The sequence below is a fragment of the Argiope bruennichi genome, chromosome 6 (assembly GCF_947563725.1).
Source record: "Argiope bruennichi chromosome 6, qqArgBrue1.1, whole genome shotgun sequence".
In the NCBI taxonomy this organism is placed as follows: Eukaryota; Metazoa; Arthropoda; class Arachnida; order Araneae; family Araneidae; genus Argiope; species Argiope bruennichi.
In genome coordinates, this window is record NC_079156.1 from 54,850,303 (window position 1) to 54,873,227 (window position 22,925).

The 22,925-nt window shown below is 30.2% G+C and overlaps 1 protein-coding gene across 2 annotated transcripts; it reads right to left on the reverse strand.

Moving 5' to 3' along the window:
• Positions 1–450: 450 nt before the first annotated feature.
• Positions 451–7,358, reverse strand: LOC129971100 (speckle-type POZ protein-like). Of its 2 annotated transcripts, none has more exons than XM_056084578.1 (2): positions 5,733–7,358; positions 451–1,307 (listed from the first exon to the last, which is right to left on the reverse strand). In XM_056084578.1, exon 1 carries the CDS (start codon positions 7,248–7,250, stop codon positions 5,733–5,735), a length of 1,518 nt encoding a protein of 505 aa, XP_055940553.1. In that variant the 5' UTR covers positions 7,251–7,358; the 3' UTR covers positions 451–1,307. The 2 variants fall into 2 exon arrangements, with proteins under 2 accessions (XP_055940553.1, XP_055940554.1); XM_056084579.1 differs by having other exon boundaries at positions 5,729–7,358.
• Between the last annotated feature and the right edge of the window lie 15,567 nt (positions 7,359–22,925).

Genomic DNA, 22,925 nt, shown 5'->3' on the forward strand with positions numbered 1-22,925 from the left:
CATTTATAAGACATTCGCTTATCTCGCTCAAAAGGTAATTGTCCATCGTAGTAAGAATTCAACATTTTTTCTTCTCTTAAGCATTCTAGAACTGTTATCAAAAGCGAATATCTTCAACAGAGAAACAAACTCTTTTTCTTGTTTTGTTTTTCATTTCTTAACTTATGTATAAATAATATCTTATAATAATTACAATGATTTCCATTTCTTCAGATTCTGCCTTAATACTCAGAATCAATAGTATTGAATTTTCAAAAAGATATCTCAAAACATTTCTTTGTTGATGTGTATCACAATAAACATAAAAGAATTTGCAAATTATAATAAAGCCCTTATCTACAATCTAATCAATTGCAATTTCAAATGAATTGTCAACTTGGTTTGTTTTTATTAAACAGAAATTCTGAAGTTTAATAAAGAAATGGAAGCAATAAAAATATATATCAAAAATTGTAATTATAAATTGTTTATTATAAATTCTGATAACAAGATAGTAATTTAATAGGTACATTGTACTTTAAAATATTTGTTAGGTAAATTAAATATACAAAAGAAGAAGGCAATGCAAATATGCATTGTTACTCGTTGCAGATTTAGCATTGCTAAAATTAATATGAATCACCAACTAAGCAAATATTCGTTTCTAATTCTGCAAATAATGAAAAATTTGAAATGATAATGTAAAAATAAACAGAATGGATCGTTATACCTAAATCATGACATTTTAGCTATAAGAAAATTAAGTAATATTATTTGAATTTGTAAAAAAAATAATTAAAATTTTTATATAAATAACAATATGAGAATTCTCACATACTATTAAATGTTCATGAAAAAAACTTTTAAATATAATGTTTTTTCCAGATTTTTTTCACCGTTTTGTCACAGGTCAACACAAACAGCGTTCCGCATTCCCATTCCATTATCAAATATTAGATTTTCTTGAAGTTGAGGAGGTCCGAGTAGATGGGCTGAAAAAAGAAACAAAATATGAATCAAACATAAACAAAAAGTTGAAATATAATGAAAAAACTTGGTAATAATTATCACTTGACTCTGACGAGTTTGTGAGTGAGTCCTAACAACCGTGTGATATCAGACGAGTTCAATAAGTTACAGCTGGAGGGTGGACCAATTTACGCTGTGAAACGAATACATTTCGCCTCTTTATAAACATGTACAATATAATGTTTTTTCCAGATTTTTTTCACCGTTTTGTCACAGGTCAACACAAACAGCGTTCCGCATTCCCATTCCATTATCAAATATTAGATTTTCTTGAAGTTGAGGAGGTCCGAGTAGATGGGCTGAAAAAAGAAACAAAATATGAATCAAACATAAACAAAAAGTTGAAATATAATGAAAAAACTTGGTAATAATTATCACTTGACTCTGACGAGTTTGTGAGTGAGTCCTAACAACCGTGTGATATCAGACGAGTTCAATAAGTTACAGCTGGAGGGTGGACCAATTTACGCTGTGAAACGAATACATTTCGCCTCTTTATAAACATCATTGAAGATATATCAATAATTTAGAGTAAGAGAAAAAAGTAAGCGGAATCCCGCACAATCGTATTTATTACGGCGATGTTACTTCGCCATCTTGAGCTCTGATTCACAGTTTCCTCCTCTTCCTACTTAGAAAATGGATTCGTCTGTCAGAGAAAGAAGGTCAGTTTCCGACTCATCAAAGTAGCACTGTATATGTTTATATTTTATTTATGTAGTGAATTGCTTTTCTCGAACATAATTCAAAAATAATTTTAATTGTTTTCTGGATCGTAATTAAACGTAGTTTCATCAGGTACCGAACATGAATTATTCTATATAATTAGTTAAATATCGATTATTTTTATTAATTGAAAGTCTTTGTGTCAAAGTTCCCAATACTGCATATATAAATTTTATACAGAATAAATTAATAAAAATTGAATGTTTTTTATCATATTATATCAATACGTAATCATAATTATCGTCTGTTCATGTCAATAATTGAGCCGCTCAGAAGCCAATGCGGTTAAGTCCAAAACACAGAAATTGAGAAAATTAATGTTTTTTGATGCATTAGTTTTTAAAATTCTTGGTTTATTAATTTAATTAGAAAAGTGTATAAAGTCTTTTTTCGAGGTGTAAACTCTGCAAAAAAACAAGATATGTACAGGATGTGGAAATAAATAAAAACATAAGTATTTATTGAAATAATGACAGCATCTTAAATATTTTAGGACTTACACCTTCTGGCAGCTGAAAAAGATAAGAAATTTATGTAAAAATAATAAAATATAAAAAATAAATAAAAAATATATAAAAAAATTAAAAAATAATTAAAAAAATATTGATAAAAGGTGGACTTATTCACAATGGCTTCTGAAATTATTATACAATATATTCAGAAGCTATTAAAAAAGGGCTGTCTAACCTAGAAAAAAGTAACCAATGAGTAAATCTTTTAATAACTAAGAAGATTATTATTTATTTCATCAAAATTTCCAAAAATCAGAAAATATCAAAAAATGGACTTAACCGCATTGGCTTCTGAGCGGCTCAATTATATTCATGTGCAGTGTTGTCAATATTTTACAATGATGATGTAAAAAATGTAAATAATGATGTAAAAAAGGCCGAAAAGGAAACGCCTTGATGAAAACCATGTTTAAGGAATGAAATGAAATGCATGAATAGATACTCGTACTACTGAATAATATTGTTTTTCTTTCAATTTATTACAGAAGGGGAGTAAAAATATTATCTATAGAATTTAAGGAGGATTCGAACTTTTTTCCCCAAAACTTAGAGGCATGTTAATGTTTTAGGCTTGATTCGTCTACCTTTATTTGTTTAAATTTGCTCTCATTTAAATAGCAATGTTAATGCACAAAAAAGCATAATAACATAATTTTAACATAATATAATTATTACATACTATAAACGCAATTACTAAAACAAGTAAAAGTATTGTTATATATATAATTCATTAAAATTAGAAAAAAAAATATCAAAATAAAATTGTTATATTTCTAATATCTATGGCTTGGATTTTCAAATAATGCAAAAATGGTTTTGGTGCCATAATATGCTTCGAGGTCATTGAAAAAAATATATAATTCCTTTTTGTTTTTAATTAAATACCTAATAAATTTTTAGGCATATCAACCTGTAGCGCAAAATTTCATAACTTTGGAGAACCTCTAGAGCTTTAGAGTGATTATTGTATTATACAAATAGAATGATGCAATTATCAATGAGTATGACAGCCTATAAACATTATCTGGTTTAGAATTAATAAAATAATTATTTCAAACAACAGATAATAATATTCTTTTACATTGTAAGCAATAAATAATAGCCAAAATGAAAATAATTAGAAATATCATGTTGTTCTGTTTGCATAAAGATGATTGAAAAATACATAATTACAATCATTTGTATCTTCCTTTGATCACATGAGCGAAAATATCAGTCATAAAACCAGTGTGGGTAGTCTTCCCAAAATTTTCTCGTTTATTCTCTAATAAAGGTTTCCTAAAGAACGTCTTGCATAGCATAGGCGAACAATGGTTATAAAATATTAAATTTTGACTTGAATTTAGCATTTTTACTAAATCTATTGTATGGTCCTCGGCAAGCGTCTTGGCGATTAATTCTAGTCATGAGTTTAAAAGTATCCGAAAATCAAATTTGCTTTTCAGATACATTCTTCCCAATCGAATGAAACAAAAATAGGACAGAAAACTACACTTGTAGTCACAAAACCACGTAGGTAATTTCATACCTTTAAGTCATTCAGTTTTAGATTTATCGCATTTACATGTTTCCAAAAATACAGACCGACAGATGGTCAATCTCTTTTTGGATTTGCACAAAATTTGATAGATTATATCAGAGATTCTCAACCGTTTTTTGTCTTGGCACACTTTTAACGATTTCAAAATTTGGCGGGCACACAAAGAAAAAGAAAAGTTTAAAAGTTGTTTATTTACCTATAATAATACACTGTGTAAAATAGTTTATGATAATAATTTTGAATATAAAATAAAATAAAATGTACTGCAAAAACAACAGTACGTTTATTAAGGGATTAATTATTACAAGGTAATGATAAGAACACTTTTAATGAGAAATTTGAGCTTGATGTTTTTTGATAATTTCATTTATATTTGGTCGTAAAAATGACAATGCTACTCTCATATCGTCTTCTACATTCAATAGTCTCGATCATCTTTTTTTGTTGTTGTTGTTTTTATGTTGGTTAATACTAAAAATCCGAATTCATACAAATATGAAGTAGAAAATTGTAATAATATTTTTAAAGCTTCTTTGGCCATTTTAGGATAATCGCATCTAATATTAAGCCAAAATGAATTAATTGATTGAAAGTTGGAGGTGGGGATATTAGGAACACTTGAAATTCCTTCACGTGGGGCAAATATTTCACTTTATGAAAGGTCACAGTTATCGAAGATAAAAACAGTTAAAAACTGTTTTTCTAGACAACAGTTTTTAATTGTTGTAAAAATAACAGTTTTCTTTTACAGTGTACTTTTCTTTAATTTCAACAAACTTTACTCGTAATAAAAAAAGGCATTATAATTTTTTCTATATACATTTTTAAAATTTGACGGCACACTTTAAGAATTTGGCGGCACACAAAAGTGTCGCTGCACAGTGGTTGAGAATCGCTGGTCTGGACTTTAGATGCTAATTCTACATATCAATTTTATAGTTATCATTTTGACTTACATTCCCACAGCCGGACAGACAGACTTCTTCCGGACGGAATTTGCTCAAAATTTGATAGAAATCTACAAATTTGGCACAAAGGCTGTGGATCAAATTTCATCTGTCTAGATCAAAGCGTTTTTAATTATCTTTGTCACAGACGGATAGACAGACATTTTCCAAAAATGTGTTCTTCGATATCAGGAAGGTTTAAAATGTAGAGATTCTCAAAATCTCGTGTTCGAATTTTTTGACGATTGCTATACTGTTACGAATCTGTGATGCGGCTTCCCAGCATAGTGGGTTCCATAGGAGGTCCCAGAGCTTGGCGACTAATTTGGAGACTTTGGTGCCAAAATAGATTATACCCAAAACATCGAGAATTTTCCCGATCCGTCCAGTAGGAACGGAGATACGCCTCGAACGTCCCTGATTGGTTGAGAGGCTCCTAGCCCCACCTCCTAAGACCTATAAAAAAGGCTGTAGCTGCCGGGAGTCGACGGTGAATTGAGTCGTGGACCAGTGGAGTCGAAGAGTAATCGGAAGCGACGGTGAAGAACTCGTCTTCCAGGGACTAGCGGAGCAGTAACGGAGTAGAGCTGCTGTGTATACTGTTGTATGCTGTTGCATGCTGCACGTCTCGGCAGAAGATAATCGTCTTCTTTGCTGTATATAGTTGTCGTTTTTCTGCTGTCCTGTGTGTCTTCGAGTAAATAAACGTCGTTGTTTCATTTTCTACTGCTGCCTGCTGATTGAGCGTTCTCCACACCATATAACTCCCACTATCCAAACGAACCCCCGGAAATTTCGTTACAATACTTTCTCTATATTGCATATATCAGAACATAAAAATAAAAGTTAAAACAATTCGACATATGGTATTCTAATATCATATGTCATATATATTAGATATCATAATTCATAAATATTAGTAATCTAACATCATATATATTAGATTACCAATTCTTGGGTTAGAGTACTAATAATGCTCTAAAATTATAACTTACTCACCTACATTTTTCTTCTGTACTTCAGAAGCATTGTCTTACAGACTAACTCAGCATTATTTTCTGTTAGTTTTTCCCATTCTTCTGAACCAAATACCTCTTTCTCATGTTTGAAGATGAAATCCTCCACAAACTTCTTAAGATCTGTGTCATTATGTTTGTCTGCTAGAACTAGAAGTTCACTAGCAGATGATGTGGTTACATTGTCCACCAAAAAAGCTGAGCAGATGATTTTTAATTTTTCGATTTCATATTTATCACCAGCGTAATATAGTTTAATAGCAGATTCCCATTGAAGGTCTTCGAGGTTATCTGTGTACATGAAGTGTAGAAATTGTTGTACTATGTCATCTTCCAATTCTTCGATTTGAATAGAATTACAATTTTTTTCTTTCATGTCTGTGGTCAACATGGTTTTAAAGACCGGGGATCTAGCACAGAGCAGAAGCTTGTGGACATGGAATGATTTTGTTTTTGTCTTGACATTCACATCAGCGAACAATTTACTATCATAAATTGATTTTAGGTCATCCAACGCACTAGGACAAGCAGACAATTTTTGTGCAGCATTAAATATGTCCTCTTTTTGAACTGTGTTACTTATCTGCTCTAAGCACACAAAGGGTTTCTTGTGTTGAAGTTTTTCAATTTTCTCGTATTCCACACCTGTAGAAAAAACAAACTCGCAGGACAAAAACAACTTATCTTCAGGCAAATATTTAGTTTTCTCGTCCAGAATCTCTTGCCTTGTAAGAGACAGAAACAGATTTTGGATGTCATTTCTTACAGCATCGAATCGATTGTCTGTCTCTCCACATTCAAATTTTTTCTCAGATGCCCCCAACAAATAAAGTTTACATTTGGTGGGGATTTTTACCGTATCGGATGATGTGATTTCCAACATGATTTTTCCCTCATCCATAAAATGCAGGCTACTGGAAAATTCACAGTTCTTTTTAAAAGGAGGTTTAATGCGAATAGTCTTCTCATTTGGTGTCATTTTGCTGAAATTTTCAATTACATGAAAAAAAGAAATTTCTTCAGTTCCAATGCGAGTTCTTGCAGCAATTTCAATAACTTGTTGAGTAGTCCCTTCTTCCTTCCATATTTTACACTGCACATTCAAAGTATCTTGAGGTAAATAATCAACTTTTCTGCGCACAAGCACTTCATTTACATCTTGAAGCCTTCCCGTTCCAAATCCAATCCCCATTTGGAATGAGTATTCACGGTAGATAGAGCACAAAGATGATCCATCTGTCGCGAGAAGTGATAGCTCGAATTTAAGCGGGAAGTCTTTTGGACTGTCATCAATAGTATATTTTCTACGAAGAAAAAGGGAAATATAGCCTTTATAGTTATTACTAAGTCCTCTTGGAAACAAATGTAATGTCCAAACAGTACCTTCCAAGCCATCGGCAGTAAACTCTAGACTGATCAATTTTCTTCCACTTTTGTACCAACAATAACTGTAATTTTCTATGAACCATAGGAATCTATATTCTATCCGTCCATTATTCATGATGAATTTCTTCTTAAAAACCAAAGTGGTGAGTAACCAGATCGAAAGCAGACACAAGGCGAAAAGCTAACTCCTTTCCGGCCTTTTTCATGTTTCTAATCAGCGATCCTTCGCTGCGATAACAAATTTATCTCTTTGATAAAGCAAAACAAAAATTATTAAAAGCATAGCAAGATAACTGCCACGCAACTTTGAACTCCACTTATCAGCTGGGAAATTCCCTTTATCTATTTTACTAAGCCTTTTTCTAAGGATAGCCTCTAACGTCAAGCGTTCAAAGAAATGGAATGGCATGCGATCTATCGAAACGAACTAGGTTCCGCCTGTGAGGTCAGTTCGAGGGGGAAGAAAGCTAAAATGGTGTAAAATCACAAGGCCCAGTCCTATCGACTGATTTCGCAACATAAAAACCTGTTTTCTAATTTTTAAAGTAGATTCCTATAGGAAGACTACCTGTTGCATTGGTTCTCATGACACGACTTCAGGAAAATTTCAGGATATCTTCACCGATCATAGTCCCTAGAACCCAAAACCATGCTTTGTTCAAAAGTTATATATATGCGTATAATGCTTTGCCCATGTTATTTTGAAAACAGGATAACCAGAGTAATTTTGTTTGGATTTTAACTGGCTTGGAATATGCTGTCAGAATTGTAAAAAATCTCGGACGAATTCGTAAATGGCCCATCTAGCTCAAAGGAGGTGGCAATGCTTAGGAGTGCAAATTTACATTTCTTTATAACTTTCTTAATGTAGAAGATGGAAAAATAAATCCAGTTAGCCAAATTAGCGCTTCATTAAGACGAACAACTTTTGTAATTAAATTTTTCGATAACTTCAATATCTTATCAATTTTATGCCTAATTTTGAATTTCTAATATCAACAATTTATTTTGCAGGATAGTAACTCAGATGTAATGGAAACTGCTTTTGCCTTTCAGCTTCCCGTGGAATTTTTTTTTTATTTGAATTCCAACACAAATACATTTGAATATAGATTTTAAATGCCTTGTAAGTGCCAATCATATGTGCATTTTTTGTCAATCTAAAATAGCCTTATTAATAGAAAAACCTGTAAAAGTGCAGATAGCAAATTAGGTTTGATCAGAGAATCGCAATACAAGTACTTGAGATGGAGTGATTATTTCATCGTGAAGTAAGAGAATTTGTATGCTATCACAGTATAGGTATTAGGTAACATTTGAATATTAATACTCAAATTGCACAAACTTTTCGTCTATTAATCTAAAAGAAGGTCGGATGCTTTGTTTAGCCAATTATTACATTGTGTGAAAAAAAAGTTATGTATTATCACTTGAGAATATGATGTTTTTTTATTTGGGGGATTAGAAGCCTCAAAATGCAAGGGCAGAAAATTGGCGATTTATCGCTTTTGAGGCATCAATTTTTCGCTTTTAGGGATATTAGAAAATGATAAAGAAGATTGTCACATTTGGCGACTTATCGCCACAAAAAGTTATAACTTGGCGCGAATATCCGACATGTCTGGCCAATAAAGAGCAGGAAAGTAAGAAATTATAGCACGAAGAAACATAGAAAAGAAAAGGAGAATGGATGCGAAACAGCGAGGGGAATATCGAAAGTTATATATTGATTTTCAATTTTTCTAGGTGGCAAAAATTTTGGAGTTCGAACAATTTTGAGATGAAGATAGGGAAAAAACCATCGTTTTCTAAATATTGACGCATGCATAATCAAATAATCACGAGATCTTTTAAAATCAGTTTAAACTGGTTTTTCACGAAAAAAATGCTCCCATCGAGAAAAGAATTTCAGAACTTGAGATTTTGAGATGGTCAAAAACCATCGCTTTTCTGAATGTTGGTGATTACGAAATATGAATAATATGAGAGTATGATGTTTTTCTGCTAGATTGATATCTTGCCGCTTGAAAGGGTATTCAATGCAACTCTCCTGAAGAATGATACAGGGCAGTTACATCGAATACCCTTTCAAGCGGCAAGATCCACTCCATAGCAAATCATATTCACGCGGCAAGATCCACTCCATAGCAAATCATATTCATAAATACCAGGATCTCTTCAAGACTACACAATAACTGAAACCAAAATGCCACTTGCCAAAATCAATTAAATTATTCATTCAAAATCCTCGAAAGTGCAGTTCGCACGAAGGAAATCAAAACCACAGGAGCCAGATAGATTTCTGACAGATTTCTACTACAGATTTCTGACACTACAATGTTTGTTTATATGCTTATACATGTCATACATATGTTCATAATGTAATTTATCATTTTTTTTTCCTTTTCAGTTAGCAATTTCATTTCCTTGTAAGTTCAACCCATAGTCACCATTTGTTTAAGTATTTTTGTCCCATCCATTTAGTTATTACCTCATCAAAAATTTAATACAATCGTGTAGGATTTGACACCGATGGAATTCTCTCTGGAGATCCCTGGATGGTTTGTCGTCTCTTTCTTTCTTTTAACATTTTTTTTCTTTCTTCCATCTTGTGCTCATCCAACTGGTTAGATAACTTACTGTTATAGGCACTGGGGCAGAGGATGGCATTATGTTATGTTGGACAGTTATCTTTTAATATTTTTTTCTTTCTTCCATCTTGTGCTCATCCAACTGGTTAGATAACTTACTGTTATAGGCACCGGGGCATAGGATGGCATTATGTTATGTTGGGCAGTTATCTTTCTTTTAATATTTTTTCTTTCTTCCATCTTGTGCTCATCCAACTGGTTAGATAACTTAATGTTATAGGCACCGGGGCATAGGATGGCATTATGTTATGTTGGACAGTTATCTTTCTTTTAATATTTTTTTCTTTCTTCCATCTTGTGCTCATCCAACTGGTTAGATAACTTAATGTTATAGGCACCGGGGCATAGGAGGGCATTATGTTATGTTGGACAGTTATCTTTCTTTTAATATTTTTTCTTTCTTCCATCTTGTGCTCATCCAACTGGTTAGATAACTTAATGTTATAGGCACCGGGGCATAGGATGGCATTATGTTATGTTGGACAGTTATCTTTCTTTTAATATTTTTTTCTTTCTTCCATCTTGTGCTCATCCAACTGGTTAGATAACTTAATGTTATAGGCACCGGGGCATAGGAGGGCATTATGTTATGTTGGACAGTTATCTTTCTTTTAATATTTTTTCTTTCTTCCATCTTGTGCTCATCCAACTGGTTAGATAACTTAATGTTATAGGCACCGGGGCATAGGATGGCATTATGTTATGTTGGGCAGTTATCTTTCTTTTAATATTTTTTTCTTTCTTCCATCTTGTGCTCATCCAACTGGTTAGATAACTTAATGTTATAGGCACCGGGGCATAGGAGGGCATTATGTTATGTTGGACAGTTATCTTTCTTTTAATATTTTTTCTTTCTTCCATCTTGTGCTCATCCAACTGGTTAGATAACTTAATGTTATAGGCACCGGGGCATAGGATGGCATTATGTTATGTTGGACAGTTATCTTTCTTTTAATATTTTTTTCTTTCTTCCATCTTGTGCTCATCCAACTGGTTAGATAACTTAATGTTATAGGCACTGGGGCATAGGAGGGCATTATGTTATGTTGGACAGTTATCTTTCTTTTAATATTTTTTTCTTTCTTCCATCTTGTGCTCATCCAACTGGTTAGATAACTTAGTGTTATAGGCACCGGGGGCACAGGATGGCATTATGTTATGTTGGATTGATACTAGGTGACATAAAAAGAAGTAATGTTCTCGCATGATAACTAGAAATTTGCGATACCAAATTTCATTTGGTTTTCTTTTAATGTGCTTGTGATGTAATAATTGGTTTTATTCTGAGGTGTAAAAATACCTAAAATATTTATATTAAAAGGAAGACAAGTATTTGACGTAATATACAAATGAAATTTAATGAATAATATATTTCATCATTATTTGTTCTTAGGTCTGATAGAATTATTTCCCAAGAATTATTTCCTCTCCTAATAAAGGTATATAACTTTCCTTCCTCGAATAAAAATTCTGAATCATGGTCAAGGTCACGATTGCTCAGAATTTTAATTTTAGGATCCCGTTTACATTTCATACTTATTTCCCGGTTATACTTACTTCATAGTATAGTATACTATGCGTATGAAGTACGATACGTCAGTGATACGATATCTCATGTCAAGTTTAACTTCATTTTAAAATGTAAATTTAGATATATTTTATATTATTTCGCTCTAATAAACGAAGGCCTTCTTAAAAAAGGAATTTTATTTTTTTAGTAAAAATAAATACTTTAAAATGCTTCGAATAACTGGATTTTAAAATTAAACGCTTCTTAGAAAAATGCGTGAATCGAGAGACAACGAACCGGAAAGAATGATATTTTTGAATAGAATAAATTACGATGAGAATTTTCCAATCTATCTATATATCCCGTGGCTATGACATTTTAAAATATAAACATACTCTGAAGTTCACGTTAATTCATCTTAATAAACAATTAAATAATTACAATTATTTTAAGCATAACAGATTATATATTTATTTAAAGCATCATTTATAAGAGGAATTAAACTCAGGTAGTTTAATACTCTTTTTCCATGCACTGTTTCCTTCTATTTTATGTAAGTGAATGAACCGTTAACAGCGTCAGTTGCTTTAAAACTGGAACTATATTTTTAATTTCAATCGTACCCTACAAGCCTTCATCCATGGCATGTTTATGAAACAATCATATTAATAACAGCTTTTAAAGAATGATTGGAATAACAATGCCTTCAACTTGTTCATTTATTTGAAATGAATAAAATTCATGTTTAAAAATCGAGGGAAATCATGCGATAAATTGAAGGAAGAACAGGAGGTCCGTTTAAATTGTGTAAGAATTGTAGATTTGGTTAATTAATAAACAGTACTTCCTGACTCACAAGTTGAAGTAAGAGTAAATAGACTATCAGACGATTTATTTCGTTTCTTTCTACGGCTAATTCGATTTTTAAAAACAGAAACAACCGCATGTCGATAGTTTTAAAAACTCATTAAATTTGGTTCTGAATAAAATGTTTCATCACCAGTTTTCTGCCTAATTTTTTCCACTTCCACATTCTATACCTATAAAAGGAATAGCATTTTTGTCTGCCAGAGATGTCTAGTTGAATCAGGAAATTTGGCACATGTAGTCATATGATGCATCAAAACACTTGAAATCTGAATTCTTAATTCAAAGGAGAAAATTTTTATTTATTAATTTTAAATTTTTTTTCCGTGTATTTGCCATTAGTAACCTTTCTTGCGATCATAGAAAAAAAAATGACGCAGACAAAACAAAGAGTTTCCGTTCTAATGAAATTCATTTTCAACGTGTAAGATAATTTACTAAATTTTAGGAACTTTTTAAATTATAATAAATTTTTTTTGAAAACTTTGAAGAATTAAAACTCGAAATTTTTCAGTATTTTACAGTTTTTTTCCATCGGCAAATTATTTTTAGTGAATTATTGGAACATTTTTCTCAAACAAGTGCAGTAGAAGAATCTCTCTTCTTCTTACTGATTTTTAGTTCTTAATTTTTAATTATTTCATTCATATATACGCTAAAGAACGGAGGACACATATTTTTTTTCTTTAGGTTATTATTAATTTGAAGTGTCACTTGTCTTTCCATAATGACTTGGTAAAAAAACCAGAATGAATTGAATTTTCCAAATGTCATTTAAAGAATTTTGCATAAATCAAACTCTTAGAGCATCGTTTACAGCAAATTCATGTTTTTTTTTTTTTTTTTTTTTGTGCATATATTAATCTTTTTTTCCAATTTTTTTTTTTCGGATTTTTCAGTTCCATACACGATGTTATTGATGAGAAGAAATAATAATAAAAAACTAGCAAAAATAATATTATTTTCTTTATTATTATTCGATTTTGTTGACGTTCTTCTATATGCAATGCCTCGAAGCTTTTGTTAGTAAAAAACTTATAAGAAATCGTCACACAAACAAAAAAGAAATCTTAAGATTTTTATGAATTTGGACGTTCTTAGACCTTCACACCAAAATCCAGACTTATGATGCATTTTTTGGTCCAATCAATCAGTGTGAAGAATACTTTGCCTAAAGAAATATTAAATTTTCTTTACTATATTATCTCTATTAATAAAAATGATGATTGCGTGTTTGCCCGTATGTATTGGCGCTGTACTAGTTCGACCGTTTGTTCTACAGCAGGCAAATTTCGCACATATATATTTTGATTGGTAGAAAAGTCCACCTAGGAAGGATTTAAAATTTTACTTCATTAAAATATGAATTGAATTTTGGTTTTTACCTTGAAATTTTCTGGACATATTATTGCACAAAAACGAAATTTACGTCTGTTCGAAATTTAAAAAATTGCTTTAGAAAAGATAACAATCTTTAAGTTTTTGCAAATTTTTCCTGAATTTTAACAATTTTTTAACATTATTTTTGCATTATTTCCAACAATAAACATTGTTCTGAAATTCAAGTCGTTTTCATTGTTTCATTAAATATTTAACCGCATGATCTTTTTACATTGTTTAAAGCTTTTAATTGTTTTATTTTTTAATTACTTTTTGCTTAATTTCCAACAATAAACATTGTTGTTCTGAAATTCTACCTGTTTCCATTATATCAATAAATATTTAATCGCATGATTTTTTTACATTGCTTAAAACTTTTAATTGTTATAATTTTTAAATTATTTTTTGCTTAATTTCCAACAATAAATACTGCTGTTCTGAAACTCTAGTCGTTTTTATTGTATCATTAAATATTTAGTTGCGTGATTTTTTTTATTTGCATTGTTGTAAACTAAAGAAGGACTCTTTTTAATATCTGTGTTCTTTATATGACGAATAAAAAAGTGAAATTAATGTCATGAAAATTAGAAGATAAATTAATCCGACATTTGCGTTTTTAATAGTCTGCAGTGCCATTGGGTTTGTCCTCAATATAAAAGTTAATCTACTCAGAACATATGTAAGACAATTAAAGCAACATAACTTTAATATCTGGCAATATTTTGGAAATGAAGTTATATTTAAACATTTTATCTAAAATTAGATATAACCATTATTTCCTACGCCAAAGGTGACTATTAAAACAATAGAAATAAAATAAGACACACTATCAAATCAAAACACATAATTTATCGTGAGCATTAACTGGATGTTTTTGACATTAGCATTCGTAACATTAGCATAGTAATTCAATTAATTATGCAAAAATTCATTTTTTAATTTTTCTTATTTCATTCATTCATTTTTTTTTCTTTGTATTCTCTAAAACATGATTTTTAAGAAATTCATTTTCAATGCCATTCTGAGTAAAATTAAATTTTTTTGGAACAAAGACATAACATATCTATATTATAACATATATAAAGATACATGCAGCCGGTTTTTACCAAAATCGGCTGAAATTGAAACTGCTTTAAATTTTATTGGAAACAAACATAACAAATATGAAATTGCACAATTTTTGAAAATCGTCCACAATTGATATTACTTTAGACTAAATGAAGACAAAGATAATAATATATGCCGAGAATCGCGCAACAGAGTAAATTGAAAGTTTCTCCGGGAAATTCTTGCAAAATGTAAATATTTGAAAATACACACATTATGCAATACATAACTTACATTTTTTTAACTATAATATTATCAAAAAAACAATCTTGGCTTAATCTGTATTAATACAGCTCTTAAAAACAAATATTCTTGCATTTTTCTGTTGCTAACTTAAAACTGCTTTATTTATTATTTTTATTTTTTTTTGCTGAAATTTATAAAAATTTGAAGACATTGAAATCATTGCATATGCTTTTATTTAACGTTTATAGCATAGTTCATAAAGGGATTCTAAAAAGAAATTTTTTTTCGTTGTTCAAAAGATACAAGTTTTCTATGCTGATATTTTTTTTTTATTCTGTAGAGATAAATTTTAAACAAATTTCTTTGAAATGAAAATGCGCAATTTTATATGAAATAAAAAGTATTTTTACAAGAATTTTCTATTAATTTTATGATTAAATTCATTAAACATTTACTTAAAATAGAAAAAATTTTTGAAATCTTGATATAAAATAAAATCATTTTACAATACGCTTTAATGATTTGTGAAAAAATAAAATCTTATGACTATTTTAGTTACTTTCTTATTTAAATTAATTTTAAAAAATTACATATTTAATTCTTTCCAATTAAATCGAATTGTCATAATTTTTCCCCTTTTCTTTCAACATAATAATATTTATAAGCTTTAACTTTTATGTATATTGCATTAAAACGTAAGCAAAACGTTCAACAGGACAGATTATTAAACTTGGACTCACAAAATTATTATACAGCTAGTAAGTGAATTATAGGTACTCACTAAGAAAGTCGTCTTTTTATAAAATTTAATTATATTTTTAATGAAAATCAATCAAGATTTAAAAATGTTTCTCTTTTAGCTTTGTAATATATTATTACGCAAAAATTATATTTACACTATATTAAATTTTAAACAGTTAGCTTTTCACTGATATGAGTTTTATTTTTATACTATTTCTTCTCTAGTTGTAATAAATTTTAAAAATATTTTGATGCTTTATAACAATAATTGTTATTATTTCAGTATAACTCTGCTTATATTCTAGTTCGCTGTGACAATATTAAATACATTTTTGTATGCACGTTATCATTGTAAAAATAAAATTTTAAAATAAAAAATATTAAAAATGAAATTTTAAAAATAATTTTTTGTAATGATATAAAAATAAATCAATTCTAAAATATTTTTATAATATGAAATATCGGAGTAAAAAGCTTCCAATTTTTTAAAAAGGAAGTTAATTTTTTAAAAAAACTGAAAATGTATTTATCTAAATTAGAAGTTGTAGTTGTTTTCAAAGGAATCTTAATTCTATTCATTCTGCGAACCAATCAAATCTATTCATGCTGACGTGAATCATCTCATATGCGCCAAGCACACTTGAATTATGCAGTCCATTGCGCACCTTGATGAAACCGGAAGTAACGTCATGCATAAATTAAGACAACAAGGTTGCAGATGTTTGAGGACATGACCAGTAATGTTTATCCTAAAACTGCGACGTTTCATGAACTGACTTTATAAATAAGTCCATTTAACTAGAAGAAAACCTGTACATGATTTTAACTTCATGCATACAAGAAATGTACGATAGTAGTTGGCAAAATTGTAAAATTTAAATATATTTTTATTTTCAGTCAAATGAATAAAATATTAAAACGGAGATTCTGAAAAATTGATTACAGATCCATGCTGATCCCTGAAAATTTTTTTTATGAGTATCGGATTTTTATCAGTATTATCAAAATATTCGAACTCGAGATTTTGATTTTGATTTGTTGCTGGAACTTTTTTTTGCGTACTCCGTCACCCCATATCTTGAATAGTATGTTAACCAATTTTGGAGCCTTTAGACTGATTAGTTCGCTGTATAGAAAGCTCAGAGCCAGGATGTTTTAATTTTGATCACCTTGTACTACAACGCTCTTACTCGGAATTCTCCAGTCACAATTTCTTCAATAAGTTTCCAATGAAAATTCCCCCTCAGGCACAGTTAGAATTTCTTGGCACAATTCTTGAGAAAAAATTTTTGTCAGAATTTTTGAGAGCTCTTAGGCATTTGAAAAATAAAGAATTTTAAGAAAAAAGTTATTTAAAGTTATCCAATTGATAATGTATCGGATACGATTGTCACAGATTAACTAATGAAAGTTGTTGCAAAAAATCTCACACACAATGACAGAGTGCGTAAGAAATTTTTAAAAAAATAGCATTTGTTGTACTTTTTAAATATAAATATATAGAAACATTAAATGTTTGGTTTCCTTGCAGTGGTATCTTCTCTGCCCATAATGTCTACGAACACTCAAATTAAAATTATAATGCATTCGATCTGAAAGAAATTGTAATTCATCTAACAGAAAGAAATGTAATTACAAGTACGAAATGAAAATAATTCTGAAAGAAAATATTAGCAATAACTTTCAACAGAAGTGAGAATATTATAAATCAACATAAATATAAAATAATAAGAATCGCCGACAGCTCATCAATCTTTGCTATAAATTACCATAAAAAAACTTTTAAAAGATAGTGAAGTTAACTATCATATAATTAATTTTTGTTCATTTTAAACTTTATTTGCACACCCATATATCACCAAGTTAAACATTAGAAAAACATGTCTCATTCGTTATTTCGGATTTCACATTTGGTCATGATACAGACCAAACGGGAAAGGATAATTTTTACCTCATCCAGCGATACATACGGCGCTTTGAGATTATATCTAGAGATTGCAATACCGGTATTTTGAGCCATTTGTACAATTTCGTAATACCGGTATTCACAAGTTTAAATACCGGTTTTTCGGTATTTACTAGAAATTTTTAAAATTGTCTCCACTATGTGTTCAGGTATCGCGAACATAGAAAAATAGTATAAGTTTTTGTTTTTATGTCTCCCTAAGGGGCGAAATTAATTAGCCAATTAATGGCTTAAATCTAAATTAGCGAAACATGGATTATCCCTGAAAGAAAATATTGTACAACTGATGGAGCAACAATTATGAAAAAAGTTGGAAAGTTGATTGGTTGCAAAGTTGATTGAAATCAGCAGTTCAATTAGGAGTAATAGACGTATTATACCAAAAAAATAAAGAACAGAAGAATCCAAATACTGTGGATATAGAAACTTCGGATTCCAACTTTGAAGAGAGTAAGAGTCAGCTTTACTTCCAATAAAACTGACTATTGAGGCATTATGTCGGAGAGATTCTAATTTATTAACAGCTAATGCAGCAATAAATTTCATGTTGCAGTCACTGAAAGAACAGTACACATCACTATCTGAAAAATTATATATTACATTGAAAAATCGCACAGAAGATAGGCATACCGAAATCGAAAATGTCTTATGGTTTTTGCATAAGTATAATGATTTTAAAAATGAAAAAGAAGGAAAGAATATAACCAATTCAAATCTGATTAAGTTTAGAGTAAATTTTCTTAAAATTTTTCACCCACAAACCTATCCACATTCAGAAGAATTCGGTTCAATTATCGAAGATTATGATGTCACTTATGATGTCGATAGTGAAAAGGAATTGCCTCTTGAACAAAAATTAGAATTAGCGATAAATAAAAAAAATTCAACGAACCAAAACACAATACAGAAATCAGCTATATCCAAAACCATCCGATGAGAAATCGATTTGTTTGAAGAAGAGGGATTTAGAGGTAAATACTTGCAAAAAGTATATCGCGCATTGCTAACAGTACCACCAACTAGCGTAGATGCCGAAAGAGCGTTTTCGACAGCTGGTCATTTTTGCACAAAATTACTTTTCAGGCTTAATGACAGTACAATTGATGCATTATGTTTTTTAAGATCACATTTCAAAAAGTTGTAATAGTACCACAGACTAAATAGTGATATTTACACTTTTTTTGTGATTTAAATAACTAAGATATTTCTTTACTTTTTTGTGATTATATACTGTTATAATTTATAAGTTACAAATTATTTTTTGTGATATTTACACTCTCTAACAAAATTGGCAAATAAAACAAAGAAACACCTGTGTTTTCTTTCTTTTTCTAAAATTTCTAATACCGGTATTAAAACCGGTATCCCGGTATTAAGATTTAAAAAATACTGAATACCGGTATTGAAATATTGGTCCGGTATTGCAATCCCTAATTATATCCTATGTTCGATATGTTCAAACGCTTAAAGAAAGTAAAAACATGGAAAAGAAATTAATAACAACAAAAGGCTTAACAGTAAACATGCAGTCACATATATGATATTTGCAACTCTCTACCAATTTGTAATTTGAAATCCACTATTCTGTATCATATAATCTGAAGCCACTTTCAAAAAATTGTTATTCATTATTACTTTCTTTTATATGAATTTTAGAACTTTAACCAAGCAATTGCATTTTCTAATTATCTTTTATTCACTATAAAAAAATTAATCGAAAAATGCATACCACAATCTAAATATCTTTATACTATATCTGAAACCTTAAGTACTCTAAAGATAATTATTTGACTCAGAAAGAAATTTGTATGAAATTCAGCTCGAACATTTATTGATATTTTTAATCTAAATTTCAAACATCGAATCCAACAAATTACATTCCAGAAGTTCCATTGCATTTAAACGAGAATAACCCGTTTAAAGCACAACAAACACCCCATTTTAAATTCCCTTATTTTCGCATTCCAGTGGAAGATTCCAAATTCCCCTTGCCCAATTAAGAGGTAACAGGCTACCGAATCCCAAGGCGGGAAAATGCTGATTATAATAAGATTGAAGGAATGTCACGATTCGCCCCATCTATGGTTAGTGGCCTAAATTCACCCAATTTCTAGATCCTTGCATCAAAAGGCCTTTATTAAGTATATGTGTAAAGTGGCCTGTAAACTCCGGTGTGTAATCTTTACGGCAAACAAGGCACCAAATGATGACGCTCCAGCGAGCTTCTTAAAATTCTCCATGTTTGATTTACCAGAGGGTATTTCCAGAATTTTCGCTTGGTTGGATGTTGGAGGGGGGAGTGTTTGCCAGATCGTCTGATGTAATCTCAGCTGTAGCGTATTTTATAGTCTTCTAATATTCCAATGTTGAGTGAGGTTGTTGATTTTCTTTCCATTCTTTTGGCAGGGAAAGAATATTCTAATTTTCAGAATTACGTAAGCGATGGTCCATCGGAAAGAATAACTTCTTAAAAGTTAGTGAAGTTTGAAGTTCTAGGTACTTTCTAGAGCTTAGTGAAGGATAAAACAAACCCACCACAAAATTTTAGGAAATTTTATCAGGCAGCTTCTTAGGAAAATCTCGGTGTGATCTTTTATAGTGTTAATATTGAAGACTTGCCGCCATTGACGAACCAATTGATTCGACGCGAATGTTGTGTGTTAATCTTCGGGAATTCGGTACACTGTGTGTTCATCCCAATGAAATCTCCTTAACATAACTTGATGCGCATGCTTCTCATCTCAAATCATTTCATAAAGCATTAAATTTCAATAGATACAAAAGTCGTTTTAAATTAATTGCTTTACATTTACTTAAACTGCTTATTTTGTAGTACTGCTGTAGTCTTAAGGTTGAACCTAAAATTATATAAAAATCGTGCCAATAGTTAAAAACAATAAAAAGATGACAAAATGATCAAGAAATAAAAGCTCTATGAATGTTGAAAAAACATGGTAAGAATGCAAAGATGTGATTAATTTAAGGTGTATGTACACACTGGAAACTTCGAAAATCGTTCAAAATATCGAATATTTTTTTATTGCTTAATAATATTCTCTGATCCTTTAGCTTTCAAACGATACCAAGATGTTGTCAATATTCGAAATATTTGTCGAGTTATATTTATTTTTTTGAGCTGCTTTCTTTAAAACCTCTAGTTTCGGTTTCTTTTAAAAACTCATTTTATGAAGAATGATATTTTTTCACTATGTTGCTTCATTCAAACAATCATAACTCAACAAGAAATTTGCCAAATACAATTTTTTATATATCAAAACAATCTGTATAAAACAGTGGATGTTTTGTGCCTCAATTAAAGATATATTTATAGAAATAAATTTTTAATAGCTATTTAAAAGTCAAAATGACAGAAAAAATCTTGCTTTTTCTATTCATCATTGATGAAAAAATTGTTAAAAAAATATACAGGGTGTTTATAAAGTCCCGGACCCATTTTGATGTTTAATAACTCATAAAATAATAAAGATAGATTTAAATTAATAACATAAATGGTTAAATAGACTCAAAAAGTTTCATGACCCTTGTCAATGAATTTCCACGTGTGCCCCCTTCGTAGCACGGAGAATATCAAGTCGATAGTCAATTTCACGCCAGGTAGCGACAAGCATGTCGGCATCCACAGAGAAATTTGTTCACTTTATGGCGATTAACAATGCCAGAAACATGAAAGGATGCTTCATCGGAGAACATTATGCTCTTCAGAAAATCAGCAGCATCTTCTATCCTCCTTAGCATATCTATTGCAAAGGCCATCCTCCTAGGTCTATCGTTCGGTTCCAAAACTTGAACAATTTGAACTTTGTATGCATGCAGTCTTAATTTGTTCTTAATAACCTTGTACACCGTCGAAATTGGCATATCCAATTCTGTTGCCGCTGATCTCACAGATATTCTAGGATTGTGTAAAAATGTCTCTCTGACACGCTCAACATCAAAATCACTTGTGCAAGGACGTCTGGAACGTTTCTTATCTTCGATACTTCCAATTTCTAGAAAATTCTTTTTCCACCGAAAGGTGCTGTTTTTGGATGGAGGATCTTTTTGGTAAATTCTTCTGAAATTTCTCTGTGCTTGCACTATCGATTTCATTTCTATGAACCACCATAAAATCTGTGCTTTCTCTTGTGGTGTATGCATTCTCCTTAATATCCGCTCGAATAAAACATCACATACAAAAGTACTACATAGAACAAACACATCAAAAGTAAACATAACATTGCAATAGTTGACAAAAACAAAAGAGAGAAAAATGCAATTAATAAGCAGACGATATTTAGAAAAATACAGATATTTAGACTGGAAAATGAAATTATCTGAAATTAACCACACGCGCAGACGATATTTACAAAAGTAAAAATATTCAAACCTGAAAAGGAAAATATATGAGTTATTCCATCAATAAATGTCATAAGTGTGTTTATATCTTTATTATTTTATGAGTTATTAAACATCAAAATGGGTCCGGGACTTTATAAACACCCTGTATATATATTTTTATAACTTGATTGAGGCAGATAACATGAAGACTAATATTAGGCATCATTTTGAACTAGAATTGTCGTGTGACAAATTAGAATTTAAGATATCATGTTTAAAAAATAGGCTAATTAGCTCATTAAATATTATTTAATTCATTAATAATTAGTGTAATATGGTTTTTCTCACTGAAATGAATTTCAACATATGTTAATGACCTACTGTGAAAAAACTGGATTTTTAAAGTTAAAATTTAAAACAAAAATCTTCTAGTGTGTACGTACACCTTAAAGAGTAAAAACCAATGAATTTTAAGAAGGGAAAAAGTTGATTATGTGATATTGTACCAACCAGTGTCAAAAGAGTAATGGAAATTCTCCGAATGTAATGCAACTATTGAATATTTTAAAATGAACATTCCGCCAGAATGTGAAAAACAGATGACAGACTATCACAATGAGGGCATGTAGAAGAAGCATTTTATATAGTTGGTGCCATAACATTATAATGTCATCAATATCTTAACTGCTAGGATAATCCGTTTTCTAATTGCTCATTGTCTTTAATGATTTTTAAACTTCGTTTTCATATATCTCAGAGGAATTTCGTATATAAGAAACGTAATCTTTCTTTCTTAGATTTCAACAGTACAAGAAAATCAGTCAATTAGATTTTTGAGGAAATAATGTAAATAATTTGAAGAATTAAAATATCTCTTCGAAAACTTTGCAAAAATAAAGTGTTTTTAAAAAAGTGTTTGCTAAAATCCAGAGAAAATTTGCACTATAGCTAATTGGTGTCACTGGAATGACATTTTTTTAAATGTTTTAAAATGGTGTAAATATAAGATTTTAGCTTAATATTATCTAGAATTATCACTGATAA